Raw genomic sequence first — 14156 nt, forward strand, 5'->3', positions numbered from 1 at the left:
GCCGATTATTGTAATGAATAATACTGGAGATTTCCAAGTTTTTAATTACAGCTCTCATGCCTTTGATTCTAATGTGACTAACTTGTTTCCAAAGGGGTTTGTGTTTGTACCAGGAGCAAAAATGGATATTGTTAATGTTCTGTTACATTTAAAAATTGTGTTAGAAAGATGAACTTTAAAATTATGTTGTATAAGAATTGTGAACATGGCAGAAATTAACTTTGGGTGCCTAGTGTTTGTAACCTCCATTACATCCCACCCTTTCGCTGTTTGAAAAATTTTGTGAAATTGATTTAAGGTATGTGACAAGTTAGAACAAATGTAGTTAGCAATTTAAGTTTTGAAGAAGGGGAATTGTTTAGGGACTTGCGGAAAATGAAAATACGGATTATGCAGCCTAAGTTTCCTTAAATGAACTTAACATTGCATATGCTAGGATCTTGACATAATTAAGTGATATGTACTTTGGAATCGCGTATTTCTGTATCTGATTTTAGTACTTGAAAGTGAATTCACCAGTTATACCAACTGTTAGGTTTGCCCAAACTACATGAGGACCTAATGGACCCCCACCCCCCATGCATCCCATAGTGGATGCTCAGTTCTAGTACTTGTACCTTTACCAAATTCGTAGATATAAAATTAAAGGACCTCTTGAAAAATGAAAACTAGTTATGCATTGACTCATGGGACTTACTTGGCAAATGAAACTTGGTAGAGTTTGAGCCAACATTTTCCTTTTTAACTGTTGATGTCAAGGATCTGTTTTCATCTATACCCCATGATGTGGGATTGAATTGTTTTTTAAGAATATTTGTTTAGGAAGAGCTGATTACAAAATGATATAAATTTATATGTAGAAATGATGTGGTTAGTATTGACTAACAATTAAATCTTTTTTATGAACAAATATTTCTACAACAGAGGTGCAGCAATGGGGGCAGCATGTGGCCCCCTTTACGCCAACATTGTTGTTTGAATGGGAACATAGGTTTTTGTTTATACATGCTCTTTTCCAGAATTGTGTATTTGAGATACCTGGATGATTTGTTCATCATTTGGAAGGGTGGGAAGAGTGATATTGAATTTTTCTTGGAATATATTAATACTACCGAGTTTTTGAAATTTACACATGTTAAATGAGGAATGTATTAGTTATTTAGATGTAAATTTGGTAAAAGATGTGGGTAATGGTAGATATGTTTCTACCATTTACAGGAAGCCCACATACTCTAATTCATTCTTGCATTCTGATAGTTCACACCCCTTGTCCAAAAGAAAGCAGTTGTCAAAGGACAATTCGTCAGGGCTGCCAGGATGGTATCATTATTTAATGATTTTATGAATGAATGTGCCTTACTGGAATAGAAGTTCTTTAAAGAGACTACCCTAAAGAATTTGAGAGGGGGATTAAAATGGAAGTGGTAAATAAGCGGGGGAGGGGGAGGTCTATGTTCCTGTTTTATGAAGTTCCTGTTATGAGCTTGGAAGCTGATTTTCACAATTTTACTGAGTATATTAATGTGGTCCATGAAAGTAACTTGACTGTACAACAAAATGCTGACATTACTTTTAGGTTGGCCTTTATTACTAGATTTACTGTGGACTTCAAGCAGGTGAGGGATGTTATTTTTAAAAATTGGACTGTACTTATGGACGATCGTGTGTGGTAAGGAACAAAATAGGTTCTAAGCCGGTGGTTGTATACAAAAGAGGTAATGACCTGAAGAATCTTATGGAGAAGCCACTTTGCCCACAAAATTTTAAAGACAAAAAACTTTGGAAGATGTCCAAATGTGGGTGTAGTCATTTTTGTCCCAGTATCAATACTGGGAAACCCTTTGATATTAATGACTACCAGCTGAATGTTAAAGGGAAGTACAATTGTAGCAGCTTAGGAGTAGTATATGGACATTGTGTCAATGCTGCCCATTTTTTTATGTCTGAAAGACTGAGCGCAAATTTTAAAAAATCGTATTTCTGAACACATTAATGAAATAAGAAAGAAAATGACCAATGCCCTATTCCAGCACTTATTGGATTTCACTGAGCAATTTAAGTTTGTGATAATTGAACAAGTTAAACCTAACCCTAGGGGTGGACCATGGCAACTTTTTCTTGAGCAAAGGGAGTAGTACAAGATTTCACGTATAAGATCAGTAGGTTGGCCTGGGTTGAATGAGATGGCATCCATTGGATGTATTTTAAAAATGAAAGCAGAATGTAGATAAATTCAACAGTTACTGTTATTCATTTTCTTTTTTCTAATTGAATTGTTTATAATATGTTTTTTAATGTATGTCACTATATGTATTTGAGTAATTGTGTATGTTTCTCTTTAAATGTCCAGTGAGATGCTGATGTCATCTGGCTTCATGGTATTTAAAGTTCATTTGAGTTTATACTTTATCTGATGAAGTCTCGTCATTGTCTGAAACGAAAGCACTAAGAATAAATTTTGGAGAACGAGTCCTTGCTGCTGTGTGGCTTTTTCTGTTACCAGGTAAACCATACCAAAGCAGATGCAGTACTTACGAAATGTAATTTCTTGATTGGCTTTTTCATATTAACAGCAGCCATTAGGGTTAAGAGTTTATTTCCAAATCCTGGATTAAACACTACAGGTGTTTTAGCTGTATGATTTATGGTTTAATTTCCTAAGTGCAAGCACACCCTTAATGGAAATACTTAAGTTTAGACCAGGATGTTGGTGGTGGGTGTCCAGCCTGATCTGCCAGCTTAACTCCATTTTTTTTTTTAGAAATGGCATTTTTGTTTCCTAAAACTGGACCCATAATGACCTTGTCCATGATGTAGAATTGGAAACCTCCATGGTCTGGGAAATCACAACAGTGCTTCACTAGTTGTTTTTTGAGGATCTGGAGCATGATGTTAGGCAGGTGGTGTGCTACCCTAATTTTGAATTTGTTTGCGGTTTCCCCAAGTAAAAACAAATGCAGCCATTACACTGTGCATGGTATATCACAAAAGCAGCTAGCTACTACTTGTGCTGGTCACCATAGAAAACAGATGCCACAGCATATTAGGACACATCACACTATATCTACAGAAGCTGCAGCTGCCTTCATCAGGGAAATATCAAAGAAGTCTGGAGGCAGCCACCTGGTCCAGCGTTCAAAACTTTACCAAGCAATACAACCTGTCCCCTTTTTCTAAAGCTAGAGTTGGTTCCACCTGTAGTTTTGCAGGACCTTTTATTTTTGCTCTAGTTCTTTTTTCCAACCTACCAACCTTCGAGTTCAGGGAAGACACTGAGCAGAATGCTATGGACACAGGAAAAGGGCAGTAACACTTGCATGAAGGGCACTAGAAGATGAATAAAATAATGATAGATTGGTGGCAGCAAGGGGTTATTGGCAGTGGAGATGGTTTATACTGTATCTAAATGTTTTCCACCTACCTAAGACTACTATGGAGTTCAGGAGAATTGTGGGAGGAATAATCTTTTTCAGCAGTTGAGTATTATCTGTGGGTGGGGACTTGAATCAGATTTGTAGTAGTGAGGATATGTTGGGGGAACTAGAAGGGATATCCTAAAGAAAGGGTTAATTTTTGAAGAAATATGAGAATTTTTGGCAAGTAGTATGTGAATTTAGTATTAGAAACTGTGAAATTACACACCTTTCCCCAAGGTATAATAAATGAGATAGACTAAATAGAAATTATATTTCACATGAGCATGTATATTTAATTGAATGCTTTGGTGTACACATCCAGTAACTATTTCAGATATTTCACGAGCATGTATATTTAATTGAAAGCTTTGATGCACATCCAATAACTATTTCAGATCATACACCAATAAAAACTAAGATAAATATGTATGTTAATGATGTAAAAATTACATTAACCTTTTCCTATTGTTAAAAAGAGGACTGTAAGGAATGAGTAGTTGGTAAAATTTGAGAGTTGTTGGGGAAGATGGAAATTATTTCAGAAGAACACCAGTGATTAGAATAAAAGAAAATGGGCTTTAAAAGCATAATAGAAATAAGGAAGAAACAGATGTAGGAAAGAACTAATAGAAGTTTAAAAAGGTTGACCTAGGTTGAAGTATTTTAGAAAAGGGCATGTTATGGAACAAAAAAGAGGAGCAACTGCAGAGTGCTGAAGGAAAAGTAAGGGGGGAGCATTTTGACAATATGCATGAACTTACAAACTTTGTTAGGCGAGTATTTTTGAAAACGATATATCACAAAAACTTTTAGCACAGCAAATTTGGCAACTAAATGTATACAGATTTGTAGACAACCTTAAGGAGCCTAAGTCTTGAAAAATAACCAAAAATCATGTACAGGAACTGTAGTTATTTTGGAAATTTTATGAACATTTGTTAAAAGCACAAGAATGGGCTAGTAAAAAAAAAAGACACAAATGGAAATACTTGTGGGAGACTTGGTTACACCCAAGATGAGACTTAACAGTTGATTTCATTTTTCTGTTATTGCTATTAAAGTTAGTGATGTAAAATCATTCAGGAGGGAAGTCTTCGCTAATAGTAGTTAGCAGTTTAATTTGGAGGAGAGTGATAAAGATCTGAAAGTTGTTTTAACAATATTTTAAAAGGCATGGCAAGTAACAGCATGTTTGAATAAGCCAGTAGTGGTTGTATTATTAAAGGGGGGGGGGTTAAGGACCCTTGATATATAAGCATTTTGAGTTTAAGCCATGGTATAAAGTGTTTGCATTAGCTAAGAGAATGCACAGTTAATAAAATTCGTAAGTGTGATCAGTGTGGTTGTTAAATGAGGTAAGGCAAGTATTTGAAAAAATTAATAAAACAATGGTAACGGAAGAACAAGGAATGTAAAACACCACTATTGTTGGCTAGTATGTACAGAGAGCATTTGATAGTGTCAGACAAGATTTTATGAGGATAGCTATTGTATTGAATAGTAGGGTTTAGTGAGGAATAAGCATTGTCAGAGTATAGAATTAAGGTGGAAGGGCTCCTCTCTTACCTGGGTATGAACAAAGGAACCAGGCAAATAAGTCTTCTTTCCTCTTCTATTTGTTTTATATTTAGAGCCATTAAAAAAGGAATTAATAAATTCTGGTATGTAACTAGTACGGTATTTAAGAAAAAGTTGATTTCTTTACAGATGTTACTTTTGTACTTGATGAATACAGAAATGGTCATTTCAGTTTTGTTTAATGTTGAGAGATTTTCAAGTCTGCTGTAGATATAAAATAAATGAAGATAAAACAAAAGCTGTAGCAGTAAACTATGCACCTGTGCATATATTGGTTTAACAATACCTATACTTTTGGGGCATAAGACACAGTATGTAGTTGTGTAGATTAAAAGGACATCTGTTATGGCAGGCAATGATATGCATAAAGAGACTAAACAGAACATTAAATAAAAATTAAACCCTGGAAGCTCTTGATTATGGGTAGAAGGATATAAACACTGGACATGATATTGTTTTTGTAGTCCTATGTCTAGGTCAGGCATACTTGTATTAATGGGAGAAATTGTGGATGACAGGAGTGGAAATAATTTGTGATTGAAAGAGGACATGAGTTAAGTGGGATAAGCTGATTCTTACCGTAGAACAATGTGAGTGTAGGGTTATCAGATTTGTAGGTAAACTTTAAAGCTATGCACTTAAAGCTGACATAACTGAAGCAGAATGTTGTGAATCAAACTTGAAAAGGATGATAAAGTAGGGTAATAGTTTTAGAAATAAAGATGGAAGTCGTCAAGGAGAACAGTAAAAGAAAAAAAAAAACCTTCATAATGTTAAACTTCTAAAGTAGCCAAAAGTATTCTAAGAACTGAAAGCAGGAAAGATTTTTTCAATTCGGATGACTGCAAGGAGAGTGTCACAAAATAGGCAAGGGGTACAGAATTTGCTGGAGAAAATAAGAATTGGAAGCCAACTTGTGAGGGAAAGATAATGGATTGGGATTAGGCTAAGGAAAGCTTGGACTGCAGGTTAGAGATGATTTTTCCCATCAGGGAGTAGAGGCAAAGAGGAAAGGGATAGGGCAGTGCTAAGTGAAAAGACAACTCTTGCAGAGTTTAGTTGAGTCTAGAAAGAAGCTGTTAAAACGTTTGATTAGTTGATTAAAACATTACATGCTAACTAAGAATCAGAGAAGTTTAAAAAAGACTGCGAAAAGAGAATAGAAATGTAAATTTCAAGGGAACAATGGAAAGACATCTGTATGGGCTTCCTAGTCTGCAGAGTATAGAATGTTTACAATTTGATTTCTTTGCACAACTATTTTTATAGACCAAGTAGACTTAAGCAGATGTTCCCTCACGTAGACAGCAAATGTATGGAAGAGAGAGGACATTGGGAATGTATATTTTTGGGGATGTAATGAGTTAGCAGATTTTAAAAGCTGTACAGAGGCTGGAGCAAATGGTAAGTATGGAAAACTATGATTTTGAGCTAGGTTATAGGCTCTGAAATGCCTAGATTTAGTAATCTTATCAAGTTCACTGCTATTGGAAGCAAAAAAGGAGATTACAAGAAAATCTAGGTTAGCTGTAGTGGAAATTTTGAATATTTTAAAGGAGTTCAGAAAACTGGAAGAGAGATCTGTAGAAAAGAAAGGCAGCAAATTTATTAGAAATGAAATTTTTGGGAACAGTGCATGCAGAATAATGCTTGGGAGTGAGTGTGGTTTAAGAGAAGACTGGAACTGAGCAAGCTGCATAATGTTGGGGTGAGTGAAAATTCACGATAAGCATGCTTTCTTTGCTAAATACTCTTGGGACATGTTTACTACTGAAACATGGTTAAAAATCTAATACTCTGATGTTGTCTGTGTCATTATTCATCACGAATGGGACTTGGATCCGAGCCAGCAACTGTCAGACAGATCTAGATCTCAAGCTCCTCCCCTTCCCATGATAACTTGGTACTTTATAACCTAGTATCATTTGCTGCTGAAACGCTTGGACGTGATCCACAGAGCTCAGGCTGTACGTTACAGAAAAGTGCTTTCTGTTTTGGGTTATAGCTTAATTTTACCTGGTTTTTAGTGGTTTAGCTGCATTACCTCCCCTCCCTCATTCTTACTAGTTAGGTTTCCTTCCCCTTGCAGTTTTTTCTCACCCTTTTCCAATTACGTTAATTTAACCAAAAAAAAGTATAGGTTATATTTCATTCTTCAGTGTAATCTAAAGTTAAACATCCCTTTGGTTAGTGTGTTCCATGTGTGTGGCTGTGTGGCTCTTGTGCTGGCATGGCTGACAAACCCTCAGGGTTTAAGAGATGCTTCTCGTGCGATTGGAAGATGCAGTGTTTTGACACGCATGAAAAGTGTCTATTGCTTAGGATCAGGGCACCTGGAGGTTGAATGTGACATTAGTGCTGCATTCAACCTCAGGGTCCTTGTGGAGCACTATAATAAGCTTCTTCTGAAGGGCTTGGCTCAGGGTGGTCCTCTACCCTTGAACTCCCCATCCAAGCCCTCTCAGGAGCCTAAAATGAGGCCCCCTCTTCCTTCAGTCACTCTAAGAAGCCAAGGCTCTCTGATCACAGATCTTCAGATCAGAGTCCAGACTCTTCGTCTATAGATCTGAGATCCGTTGTTCCATGAGTCTCGGATCAGACTCTCAGATCCAAGACTTCCACAGAGCTGAGATCTTCAGATCCGAGTAGGTGCAAGCCGTCTCTGGATCCGACCAGCTTGTTGAATGCAATGGGCACTCCGAAGACTTCTGATACAATAATTACAAGTTAACCATCTCTATCTTCCACAAAGTCAGATCTAGTTCATAGGAGCAGATCGCTTTCCCAGAACCATAGGGCTACGGGATCCAGGGTCTGATTCCCTGCTAGATATAGTCACTCTTCAGTCTCATCCAGGTCCTCCAGAAGTCCCCTCCCCTTATCATGGATAGGATGATGAGGAGCTTCCTCGAGGCTCAAATTGAGATGGGCATGCTACCATCCCCTGCCCATGTGGCCTGGGCATCCTACCCTTCTACAGGACTTCACTGTCCTCTTCCAATCCATCAGGGATTAGAATGTCAGGACCAGGAAATTTCCAGTGAGAGGCTGACTGTGTCAGGTATCTCCCCCCCCCCCTCTCGACTCTGTCAGGGTCCTTGGCTGTTGCATTGCTCTCTGGTCAGGGCCCTCCTTGCCCTGAGGGGTCTGTACGGGTTCATTGGGGGTGGGTTCAGGTTCAAGTTCAAAGTTTTCAGACAGTTCCCTTCCCTTGGTGGGGTCAGCACTGGGCAGCTCAGGGCTGTTATCAGGGGGAGTCAGTGCTGTATCAGGGTCCCTTCACAGGTGGCTCCGGCTGCAGGTGATGGGAGATGTGCATCGTCGTCCAGCCCATTGGCCTTCTGGGTAGTAAAAAGGACCTTTTCCAGTTTAGCAGCTACCTCTCTGTCTTCTCTAGTCCCCCCCAACCTTTCTCTGGTTTGGGTGCTGAAGGCTCATCATCCATACAGGGTCAGTCCTCCCGAGCACCTTCAGATGGGTACTGCCCCGCTTGGGGTACCACTCTCTTCTGAGTCCTCCCCTGTGCCCACTGTGGAAGAACCCCCTCGGAAGAGATTGTGTAAGAGGAGGCACTTGGACTCCACCAGTGAGTTTCTCACAGAGGACACAGACTTTGAGAAGGGGTGACTGGTCCTCCCAGACTCCTGCTTGAGGAAATTTCCTTCGAGGATATCCTCAGTTATTAAACAGAGAGGTGGGTGGTCTTCCTCATCCTTGTCTTTTGAGGAGTCCATGTTCCTGAAGACATTTGGGATGGGACCATCTTCTACCTGGGTGCCCCCCCTGCTGACTAACTTGTAGACCGTATCGCCAGCGGGGTTTGGAAGGAACTGGACATGGTGGAACCTGTGCAGGGTTTGGAAGGAACTGGACATGGTGGAACCTGTGCAAAAGAGAGCTGACAAATTCCTCAGCCATCCCAAAGATCCTTTTTACGCAAAGGGTTTCCCGGAGATGCCATTGTGGTGGCCACTGCTACTAAGAAGTAGCTAGCGGAGCAAAGCTCCTTTGTCCATCCCCTGAACAGGGGAGTCTCGAGTGACTGACCACTTTGGAAAGCATGTGTTTACCTCAGCTACCTTGGGTCTGAGAACAACTAACTACTTAGCCCATTTTACCAGGTTTTAGAAAGATTTGGGTTTGGAGTTCACCACATCCCTGTTAGTTGCCTCCGGAGAGCCTTAAGGAAGTGTTTCCAAGGCTGTCTACTCTAACCTCCTTGGCTAATGCTTTGATGAGGCTGCTCTCCAATTCTGCAGAGGCTGCCTCTCGAACAGCAGCACTGGCCTTGCCATCTGGCAGCATGCCTGGCTTTGCCTGTGTGGTTTTATGGAACCCTTCAAGGCATCTTTCATTAACGTTGTGTTTGACAGATTCACCGTGTTTGGACTGTCTGTTAAGGAAACCTTGACCCACAGTGAGCAGGAAGGCAGGATTCTGTCTGTGGTAGGGATCAAATTTTCTACCCCCAGACTGTCTTTTTCTAAGACCTGGAGGGGAAGTAAGAAATTTTGGTTCCAGAGGGCTCAGTCTTCCTTTCAGGATACTCCCCAGGTATAGTCTTCCACAAGCTGGTTCAGAGGATTCAATGGCAGACACTGCCCCAGGTGTAGAAGGGGTCCACAGAACCGGGGCTCCTGAGAGCCTTTCTCGGAGAAGCCCTTTCAGTGTTCCTGAGATGCTACCCAACTGTCCTACCCTGGAGGCAGTCAGAGGTTGACTTTCCTTTTACCCACTAACCTGAACAAGTGTTACCTCTGATCAGTGGGTGCTAAAAATTATTTCCAGGGGTTACTCCACTCCCTTTTCCCAGCTCCTTCCAATTAAGAAAAATTCTCCCAGACGTTCCACCCCGCCAAAGGCAGTTGGCCTATATCAAGCTGCAAGACCTCCTTCAAAAAAGAGCCATCCAAGAGGTCCTTAACAGGACAGTGAGGGTTCAGAATGTATTCTTGTTGCTTTTTGGTGCCAAAGATCTGGCACCTGCATCCAATTCTGGACCTCAGCAAGCTAAATTTGTCTGTCAAGAAGTCCAGGTTATGGATGGTCACTGTACAATCCATTTTGCTTCGTTTACACAAAGACTATTGGATGTGCTGAGTGGATCTCAAGGATGCTTACTCTCAAACAAAGATCGGCACATGCTCCAGGAGATGCTTACACTTTCGACTAGGGGCTGATCATTGCTGTTTCAGTGCCCTGCCCTTTGGACTCACCATAGCCCATTGGGTGTTTATCCAGTGCATGGTAGTGGTGGCAGCTCATCTCCAGCTGCATGGTTTCTAGGTCTTTATGTACCTGGACAATTGGCTCCTCACAGCTCCCATGAGGCATCAGCTATCTGTGGTCACCAGATATGTCCTCAGCCTTTGCAGCGTCTAGGCATCACAGTAATCTTCAAGTCCAGTTGTGTTCTGTGCCAAAACCTGGAATTCCTAAAGGTTCAGCTGGACACTGTATCGGAGACTGCAGCACTGCCTCTGTGCAGGATCCAACTCATTTGCTCTTGCTTGGAGCTAGCTTGCCTATCTGTTCACTTGATATTCCAAATGTTAGGTTCTATGGCGCTCCCATTTAGTTAGCTCCCCTTGCCATATATCACATGCGAGTTTTTCAGTGAACCCTGGCAGTCCAGTGGTCCCCTCTGGTTCAGCTCATGTCTATGAAGATAAGTTGACTCGGGTATGCAGGAATAATCTCACTTGGTGGCTTCAATGTCAGGACCTATTCCTAGGCAGGCCATAATTATCTTGCTGCTCCCAGGGCTGCAGTGACCACGGACACCTCCCTGTTGGGGTGGGGGACATTTTCAGGGCAGGACAGTTCAAGGCATGTGGTCCCTCACTGAGACCAAATTGCACATAATTGTCCTGGAGATGAGAGCTGTCCTAAGATTGCAAGCCTTTCAGGAGTGCCTCCCTGTGGGGGCCATAGCAATTCGAACGGACAGTATGGCGGTAGTCTTGGTACATTAACAAGAAAGGGAGGAACACTATCTTATCCTTCTTGTAACTCATATTCCCGAAAATTTCAACTTGCTGGCCAGCAAGCTCATAAGATCTATCTGGAGTCTTCAGGAGTGATCCCTGAATCTGTCAGTGGTGACAAATATTTAACCATTGGGGGTCAGTCATGCTGTGATCTTTTTGCTTTTCCAGTCAACCACAAATGTAGCAATTACTTTGCCCTGATCCCTCCCCTAGGGAAGTCACCCAGGAGTGTTCTGATTCACAAAGGGACTCCGGGTCTCCACTATGCTTATCCTCCTACTCCCCTAATACCCAAAGTCTTACAGAAAGCTCAGTGCCTGAAAACCCTTTTCATCCTCATTGCCCCTTTCTGGCCTCAACAGGCATAGTTCTACTTCCTAAGGTCTCATCTCAGGTGTTCACCTTGGATACTGGATCCTGTTCTGGGTCTCATTTTCCTTCCCTGGGGGCTTCCAATTCCCAATCTTCAGACCCCTTTGTCTAACCACATGGTTTCTGCAGTTACATTAATCCTTTCACAGTCCAGACTTCTTTCCCCACTGAAGAGCATTATCTTGGCTTCTCAAAAAGGTTCATTCCAGTAAATGAGAAAAGTTTATTTGGGCTAGACAATGTAATCTGGATCCCTTTTTGGCCCCTATTCCTGATATTTAACTCTTATCTTCCCTTTATCAGGATGGGGCAAGTTTTTCTACCATTAAGCCCTGTTTAGTGGCCATTTCTAATTTTCCATCTGAATGAGGAGTCTACTGTTTCTTCTAAACTGTGCAAAGCCTTTCTGAAAGGATTTTTTCTCCGTAGACCACCTATTAAAGATCCATCCCCACCATGGGGAAGCAAACTTGGGAGGGAAAAATAGACTGGGATTAGGCTAAGGGGGAGCATGGACTGCAGTTTAGAGATAACTTTTCACACTGAGGATTGATAGCCGAGTAGAGGCAAAGATGAATGATAGGGCACTGCTAAATAAGACAGCTCTTGTAGAGTACAGTTGATGCTAGGAAGAAGCTATTAAAGGTTTGATTAGTTGGATAAAATATTACATGTTAAGTAAGAATCAGAGGAGTTTAAAAGACTGGGAAAAGAGGACAATAGAAATGCAAATTATAAGGGAACAATATAAATCTGTATGGGCTCCCTAGTATGCAGAATATAGCATGTTTAGGATTTGAATCCTTTGACAGGTACTTTTATAGAGGAAGTTGACTTGAGCAGATGTTTCCTTACGTAGACAGCAAATGTGTGGATTAGACTACCTTTGGAATTTGTTTTTTTGGGAATGTAATGAGTTTGCAAATTTTAAACTCTGTGCAGTGGTGGTGCTGCCTTGTCGCCTCACAGTAAGACGTTGTCCTGTTCGATTCTCAGCTAGGGCGTCTATTGTGTAGAGACCCGTGTGAATGGGCGTACTTTCATTAAAGGTTTTGCGTCAGAGGTGGCAACTCTGCACGTAAAAATCTACTGCCAGTCATTAGCGGACCGGAGTTCCGCTGTGGTGACCCCTCACCGGGAAAAGCTGAAAGACGCAACAACTGAGGCTGGAACTGATGATAAGTATGGAAAATTATCATTTTTGAGCTAGGATGTAGGCTCTGAATTGCCCAGGTTTAATAATCTTACAAGTTCACTGCTATTGGTGGCAAAAAAAGGAAATCACAAGAAAATCTAAATCAGTAATGGAAAATTTGAATATTGTTAAGGAGTTCAGAAAATGGGAGAAGAGATCTTCAGAAAAGGAAAACAGCAAATTTATTAGGAATAAATGACGTTTTTGGGAACAGTGCATGCAGAATAATGCTTGGGTGAAGTGAGGTTTAAGAGAGGACAGGAGCTGAGCAAGTTACATAATGTTGGAGTGAGTGAAAATTCACTATAAGCATGCTTTCTTAGCTAAATATTCCCAAGACTTAATTGCTACTGAAACGTGGCTAAAAATCTAATATTACAGATGATATTGTCCCCACAAATCCCCACACGAAACAATATCATCAATGTCATCCTGATTTCCTACATGCTTTTCTTGTCGCTAGTTTTACCATAGTATACATATAGATATATATATGAAAACTAGAGCTAACTATCGAAATCTCATTCACACTTTATAGAAAGGTGAACTGCTTGTCTCCCTTCTCAAAAGAAACCAATGAAAAACTGTGTGTAACTGCTCTCTACATTCCCTCCTGGAAGTACTTTAACCATAGCTGAAGATGTCTTATGCTGGTTCACCAACAATATACCACAAGATCCCTTATAGTAGGAGATCTCAATATTGACTGGCAGTCTAGAAACTCAGAACATAACTCATCCCAAGTGATCCTATATGGTTTCACCTAGATCATAACTTCTCCCACTCAAACTGATAAAGCAAGTGATTGACAATCAGTGCTGGATTGAATACTTACCACACACATATGGCTTTCTATCAGATATACAAAGAGACCACTTGCCAACTTTTATTCTCTGGCATTACAACAGTTTGCATAAAAAAGCCATGTTTGCAACCTAAAGTCATTCAATGATATCACCTTTATGAACACAATAAAATTTTATAACTGGACTTCCCGAAAATCTCTACCCTTGGATGAAATTATCTGAACTCCACATTATTACAAATCCTTTTTGTTATCAAGCCCCTGGTAGAACAGAGTAAATCAGATCCTGCCACTTAGCTATCCAAAGAAACTAAAAAAAACTGCACAGTCATAAACTGTCTAGCCTGTTTTCTTTTCTGTTTGTATATGTGAACTGTATCATGATTAAAAATGTTAAATATACTTTTCTTCTGAGGCAGACATGTGCCCTTTTTTCTGCTCACTAATAGTAGTACACTGTTTTGTAGAGTCGCTGTGGAGGTGGTGTCGACAATGACATCTGCAAAAGTCATGTGGCAGGACGGGACTGTTGAAGCAAACATTCGCTCCAATGAACTTGTTCCAGTTCATCACCTGGACAACAATGAGTTCTGTCCTGGAGATTTTGTGGTGGATAAAAGAGGTAACAACTGTAAAGAATTACAGATGCCATTCAAGATTTAAATAGAATATTAGAAGTAAAAAAAAAAGCTGTTAATATTTTAATATACAAATTCGTGCATGTAATCATTTAACTGTGTGTGTGTGTGTGTGTGTGTGTGTGTGTGTGTGTGTGTGTGTGTGTGTGTGTGTGTGTGTGT

At 40.4% G+C, this 14156-nt stretch overlaps 1 protein-coding gene across 1 annotated transcript in view; it reads left to right on the forward strand.

Annotated features, from left to right (window-relative positions):
• Positions 1 to 14156, forward strand: part of UBE2O (ubiquitin conjugating enzyme E2 O) — a 1895179-nt gene that overhangs the window by 582161 nt on the left and 1298862 nt on the right. Inside the window, exon 8 of the mRNA XM_044089038.1 lies at positions 13772 to 13978. Within this exon, the coding sequence (XP_043944973.1) occupies positions 13772 to 13978 (207 nt within the window). The remainder of the gene's footprint in view (positions 1 to 13771; positions 13979 to 14156) is intronic.

Source organism: Protopterus annectens, chromosome 12.part0 (assembly GCF_019279795.1).
Source record: "Protopterus annectens isolate FY-2018-M chromosome 12.part0, PAN1.0, whole genome shotgun sequence".
Lineage (NCBI taxonomy): Eukaryota > Metazoa > Chordata > Ceratodontiformes > Protopteridae > Protopterus > Protopterus annectens.